We start from the raw sequence: 6,594 nt of genomic DNA, 5'->3' as shown, positions 1-6,594 counted from the left end.
TCCAGCTGACGAATAAAGTTTCTTACTCTTTAACATACAGTTTATCTCGATAACCCACACCCCCGAGTCTGGGTGTTTTTTTAACCTTCTTTTTGTTTTCAGCCTGCTTCCTTTAACTGAGGTCCATGCGAACACTAACTATAACAGTAACTCTTATTAACATCTCAGTGCAGTTAATCCCTCCTCCCCTCTGTGAACTAAACCCTCTCTCTCAGGCTGCCACACCGGCAGCCATGTGTAAGTGTGTGTGAGTGTATGCATGTCAGAGAGAAACTTAGAAAAGTGCAAAAAGGTTTGCTTGTCCTACATGAAACCATGACTCTCATCCTAGTATTCTGTTTACAAAGCACATTATGTAATTGATGCAAGATAGCGTTCAGTCCCTGGTGACCCTGAGCTTTTTGTACGTGTACCGTAGCCGTTACTTTTCCATAGAGCACCTGAATAGCTTTGCTTTTTCTAATATTTGCTATTTCTTGTGTTATGTTACTATTTATTATGAATTGTTGCTAGTGAATATGCTTTTTTATTTTTTACTTATACTTCAGAGAGCCGATGTAACATCATTTTTCTATACCAGTATGTAAGTCCAACAATCAACAATTAATTCAATTAATCATTTGATTGCGTCTAATCTCTGTATTGTAAATATTGTGGTGTTTCTGGCTGGTCCCTGATCAATAGTTGGACCTTGTCTGATCAAATAGACCCCCCCCCCCCCCCCCATCTCATCCCATACCCATAAGCACTCTCTGCTAGTGAATATGTCCCAGTGACATACAGTGTGGATGGGATTCAGAGTACCTTCTTGAGATAACCCCTTGATTGTATCTGAATTTCTAAAAACGTTCAACCTTTGCACGGCTATATTCACATGATGGGTAGAATGTCACTATTCTTTTTGTCTTTGGTCCCTTTGATATTTGATCAGTCATCCACTTTTTTGGTGTTCTTATGACTTTTTGTCCTGCTGTTGTATTCCATTCTTAATAAAGTGGAGAAAAAAAATCAAACAACTGCATTTCTGGTGTTTTTTCTTTTACTAATTCAAGCCTTCATCTTCTACCAAGCACATTTATTAGCAATGCTAGCGCTACAACACGTGGGTCCAGACTGAGGAAGAAAAATAAACACTGTAGTCAACAGATCAAAAACTATTAAAATGACAGAAACCAAATAAAAGCCAGAAGGTGTAACCCACTCAAAATATCCTATGATAGGAATCCATGTATCGTTCATTCTTTGGTCATTTCTTTATGTGAAGCAGCAGGGGACGTGAAAACTAATGTATATCCATATAGATATATTTAATTGTTAGACAGACTGAATTCATATTATTGCGACAGTGTTGGACTGACTGTGCTTGTTTGAAATGACCTAAATAGATATAGATATAGATATAGATATATATCACAGACATCCCTGTAGCCAGAGTTACTAGCATGACTGTAAGCTTGAGTTTGTTTTAGCCTAAAGATCCGATATCATTACTTTTAGGAAACAAGCTGTTGTGTTGGAAGACCGTTCTCTTGTGTTATCTTGGTATAGCCCAGCTGATGAAACACGATCAAACCCCTTTATTTTGGGTTTGTCTTTCTGAGTTGTGCTTCTCAGTTTTTATTGCAATGGTCTGGTCTCTGTTGTGTCTGTGAGCAGAATATTTTAGGGGGAAAGGATGTCCTACCAGGGGGATGTGACATAAAAGACCATTTGCTAGAATGACTAACCCATTTCTTCTAGTGAATTGCTGTTTTATGTTAATCTGATTGTTCAACCACAGAAATCTATTAAATAGTTGTGTCTGAAGACTTCCTAGTGTTCTTTGAAAGCTTTATCTTAGGCAACTGCACCTCAAAATTCTCCTTTAAAGAAATCAAAACACCACCATGTGTGACTTCAGGCTGCAACATGAGAAAATTACCCTTTAGCACCCAGAAGAAGAAACGTTTGGGCAGTGAACAGCTGAGCGACGTGTCATGTGATCGGTGTGGTTGTGGCCGACCTAAATCCAGGGTTCACCTCTTATCAGTCAGGTAGTTGCAGCAGAGGTAACTGGGCTAGCGTTTCACCACAGAAGAGCACAATGACCTCGCCCACCAGAGATGGTGTTGACATCCGAAGACTGTTAAACACCTCAGTTTGTGAATAAAAACCTTCTCATCGACTTGTTTGTTTTAATAAGACAGACAGCAGATAGACAGCAGTTATTCAGTAACTCAACTCAAATCATCTCTATCCGTTTTAATGCAAACAAGCCCAATTCAGTGCTCCATTTATTTTTTTTGTATAAAATAAAGTGAACATGAAACATAAAAAACACTCACTGAGATGCAGTTACAACTGAAATTGATGAGTTGATGGACAAAAATATTCTGATAATCAATTCTCTAATATGAAGGTTTGCCATTTTCCTCATTTATATCATTATAAACTGGATATCTGTAGGTTTTGAACAGTTGGTTGGACAAAAAAAAAGGTTTATTTCATCAATATGAGGCCATAGTGGAGACATAGCACGGGTTAATGGTCTGTTTGGGAAGATATGATCTGCATCTGCATGAGTCACCTGAAAGCTGATGATGCCCTCAGCCCCATCAACAGCCTTCTTATCAGGGTCCAATAGTCCATGCAGGGAGTGTTGCGGCTGCCGTGCGAGGTCACTGATACTGAACAGTTGACTCGCAGAGTAAAGTTTTTGGGTTTCCTCTGGAAACTGAAAAAATGTGTTTAATGCAGCCAGAAGAGAGTCCCCAGAAACCATTATCCATGTCACAATATGAAGTGTTCCTCCACAGTCTGTGCTGGAGTGTGGTCTAGTTTTTCTTCTTCTGGTCGTTGGTCTGTCCCTTGGGAACAGGTTTCATAAAGTAAGCAGGGTTGGCCCAGCAGCGCAGGGCCAGCAGAGCCGGCACAGCAGCCAGCAGCACATTCAGGGTGATGACAGGCCAGCGTTTGTCTGCGGGGACTCGGTATGTGAAGGGAGTGCGGGAGTGCAGAGATGCTCCGATGTGGCACCACTGGGTCTGAGAGAACAGCGGCAGGAAGTCAGCTTTCATGCTGTGCTTTTTTCCATATCAATAACAGCAAAGACATAAATCACCAACGTTACCTGAGCCATGGCCCCTGCAAAGAAGATGGTCCAGTCCAACATCCAGCTGCATCCAGGTGTTTTCAGACCGTAGGTGAAGAGAGTCAGTAAGGGCAGCGCGTAGAACAAATACACCAGCATCTGCAGGAATGAGGCACAAAAAGATTAGTTTTGAAACAAGAATATATTTTATCCAGTGCAACTTTCTCCAGACTGACCATAACCCTGGGGAAGCCAACCGGGTCTTTGAGGTAGGGCTCGTACTGGTAGATGTAGGTGAAACAGGCGTCCAGAGGGCAGTCGAGGACCACCTGGAGCAGAGCAGGAGGAGCGAGTTAGAGCATCCATACAGCATGGGACAGATGTGGAGATACAGCTTCCACGCTGTTTTACTCACAAAGCCTCTGAAAACAGAGAAGGCCATCGCTCCGAATAACAGAAGAGACAAAAGCAGGTCAACAGGTCGAGACGGGAGACCTTTCTTCTGCTCCATGGAAATCTAGTGAACACAGGGGGGAAATAATCAATAACTTGATTTAAATATTACTTTAAATGCTCATTAAAGCCTGACCAATTTCGGCACATTTGCAGATTTTATGCATATTTGAATTCAAGTTAAAATATTTTTGATTGATTGATTTTTTTAATATGCAGTTAATATCAGCATCGTTCCATTCCAGAATCCATTATCAGTGCGACTGTGATAATCATTCAAGTAAACGGGGGGTCGCAAGATTAATATTGTCCAAAATAAATGTATTTTTCATACTTTTATTTCATCTTTTTCTTACTGTAGAGATGAATACTGAGGTTTTACCACTTTGCCCCTGACAATAGCTCCAATACCCTCCCAACACTCTAAAGAAAAGGACTACTCATCCTATCATAAATGTCTGACTGCTGAGACTGACCTTGTCTGCTGGAATGACCGGCATCTCTCGGGGTCGGCTGAAGAGCAGCGAGGCCGCCCAGAAAGGCACCACGAAGAAGGGGACGTTCCTCCAAAAGGCTGGTCGGATGCTGGACCCGTATTTCCCTGTAAACACGAGAACATCAGCAACAGACACAAGCGGCGTGGAGGATGTGAGGAATCAAACGCAGGCAGCTCTCACCAATCACCACTCCGGGGATGTGGACTATCTGATGGGCGATGGAGGAGCCGGCCCACAGCAGCCCGAGGCTACGGTAGGACTTCCTGCATGGACAGAAGATGATCAGTGTCTCCAGAGGACTCACCGGACACGGAGGACCGGTTTGTGATGGTGAAGCTGCAGCTTACCCTTTGAACATGCGGTGGATGATGGTGAGGAGGAGGACCAAGTGAACGATGCCGTCCCAGTATGACATCATCACAGCATAGGCGGTGCTTAGATGAGGCTCGCCCTGAGGAGACGCCGTCACATGATTTAAAATACAATCCATTCATACGACTCATCGTAGACGGAGAGGCGGATGTTTTACCATCTTTAGGTAGAAGCCCATGAAGCCGGAGACGAACCCGTCCTGCTCCAAAGCGTTAGTCAGGCCAACCATGCAGGTGAAGGAAAACTCTGCAAATACTGAACACACACACAGGGGCACGATGAAACATCACTCTTCTTTCACTGATAGCTGTCAAAGTGAGTCTTTGTCTGGTTGTACCATAAAATAAAGGGTCCACTTTCATCTTGTTCTGTCCAATGAGGAGGAGGAGGAGGAGGAGAACCAGTCCCAGGACCAGCATTCCCATTCCCAGGATAGGAAGAGGCCTGCGTTCACACAGCAGTTCACAAATGACGAGTTAGAAAATGATCACTTCTTCCATTTTCAGACATTTTATTAATTCATCTCAAGTAATTGTGAACATAATTATTAAATAATCTAGTCCCAGCTGAGCATGAAGAATCGCAAGAGGTTAGGTTGAGATAAGCTTTTTAAAGGGACGGGACGATATAAGATTTTATTGTGGATTGGGATAAAAAAAATCACTTATAATAAGTTAATTGTGGTGAATGTTCATTATCATAAATATCGCTATAAGTGATTTGAAAAAGCTGTCTAGTTCCCGATAGTTCTAGTAAAAAATTCCAGCCCGATTTTAGAAAATACAGAAACGATCATGAAATTAAAATATTGACTCACTCCTTTGATTTTCACACAAAAAACTGTTCTCTTTGTGACGCAATAAAATTAGATGTTGTTTTTTAGCCGTTTTTTAAGTTTTAAGCACATTTTGGTGAGCATAATCGTAGCATAAAATGTTAATATCTTCCCATTTCCATTCAAACATATATTACATTTTCTTAAGTCTTAAGTGCATCTTGTTGTCTGTGTTGGCTCTAAGAACCTCCAGGATGAAAGGCCTTTGCCCACCTGTTAAAACCAGCGGCTCCATGCAACAGGCCACAGTGAGAGTGACATTACTGCAGTACATGCACACTTACTCCTGGAGCGCCGCAACGTTGTTCATGGCAAACAAGACTCCGGGAGCCAAGAGAGAGAGGACCAACACGCAGACTTCCACCGGCGGCCTCATGGTTGAAACGCTGTCCTTATTATTCCTTCTTTAGAGACAAACGTCCACGTGGAGACGGTCCAGTGTGTCCTCTCCACTCCACCGGGGGAAGGAGGTCACCCCACGTCGCCTTTTGATCTGTGATGATGAAGCAACACTGCTGCTCTGATTGTCTGCCGTGTGGTCGGGGTCAAAGTTCAGCGAAGGAGGAGTCACGGCTCATGTGTGTGGGATAAAGTGCAGACTTCCTGCGTAATGTGTTAAACAATCATTTCCAAATGAATCCAAGGACTTTGGTGTTTCTGGCTGCAGCTGACAGTTCAACTATCTCCTGTGTGATATGAGGAACTAGCATTGGGCGTCGCCACCATATATTGAGGGGGGGTCAGGACCCCCCCACCTTTTATAAAAAGTCCTTTGGACCCTCTGACATTTGCCATTAAAATATTAGTGCATGACGGGTCTTATTTGTCCAGCGCTCTTTTCATTGCTTCACAATCAAATCAGTTCCACTTTATCAGTAAGAGAATACACAGCAATAGGAATCCACTCTGTGTTTTCCTGGTTTCCTACACACACACACACACACACACACACACACACACACACACACACACACACACACACACACACACACACACACACACACACACACACGAGCACCAAAGGAAGTTTGCTTCTTGCAGATACTAGGTCAACAAGTTGATGCCAGCAACAGGGGCTGATGTTACCATCATGAATCTCAGACGTATTAAAGCAGGTGATGGTACGGCCCTCAGCCACAACACTGCCGGTCAAACTTGGACCGCTCCACTTTTTGTTCAACCTGATTGACTCAGCCTGACCCCTGAAGTTACACAGAGAAAATGAAAAAATGTTGAAATGAAAAAAAGGTGGTGATGAGAAAGAAATGAGTGGCGTGGATAATTTAAGTCACTGAAAAAAAGCCTTGTGTAAATTAACAACAGTTAATATTTAGGCTATCATGAGTGTATGTGATATACACTGTGCT

At 42.8% G+C, this 6,594-nt stretch overlaps 2 protein-coding genes across 2 annotated transcripts in view; one reads left to right on the top strand and one right to left on the bottom strand.

The window, feature by feature from the left end:
* LOC311012740 (neurocan core protein-like) overlaps positions 1 to 796 on the top strand; it is a 34,228-nt gene extending 33,432 nt beyond the window's left edge. The window contains exon 20 of the mRNA XM_084008360.1: positions 1 to 796. This exon is cut by the window's left edge and continues 236 nt beyond it. The gene's annotated coding sequence lies outside the window, so the exon portion shown is untranslated.
* Positions 797 to 2,524: 1,728 nt separating this feature from the next.
* On the bottom strand, positions 2,525 to 5,737 carry LOC311012061 (transmembrane 6 superfamily member 2-like). Its single transcript, XM_084007364.1, has 10 exons — positions 5,512 to 5,737; positions 4,730 to 4,836; positions 4,550 to 4,647; positions 4,368 to 4,471; positions 4,201 to 4,283; positions 4,000 to 4,124; positions 3,486 to 3,587; positions 3,307 to 3,399; positions 3,110 to 3,229; positions 2,525 to 3,023 (listed from the first exon to the last, which is right to left on the bottom strand). The coding sequence occupies exons 1-10, from the start codon at positions 5,601 to 5,603 to the stop codon at positions 2,814 to 2,816; spliced, it is 1,134 nt and encodes a 377-aa protein (XP_083863490.1). The 5' UTR covers positions 5,604 to 5,737; the 3' UTR covers positions 2,525 to 2,813.
* Positions 5,738 to 6,594: the final 857 nt, after the last annotated feature.

The sequence above is a fragment of the Eutrigla gurnardus genome, assembly GCF_963514095.1.
Source record: "Eutrigla gurnardus genome assembly, chromosome: 4".
NCBI classification, from domain to species: domain Eukaryota; kingdom Metazoa; phylum Chordata; class Actinopteri; order Perciformes; family Triglidae; genus Eutrigla; species Eutrigla gurnardus.
The sequence above is the reverse complement of the archived record's forward strand: the minus strand, read 5'-3'. Positions and strand labels throughout refer to the sequence as shown.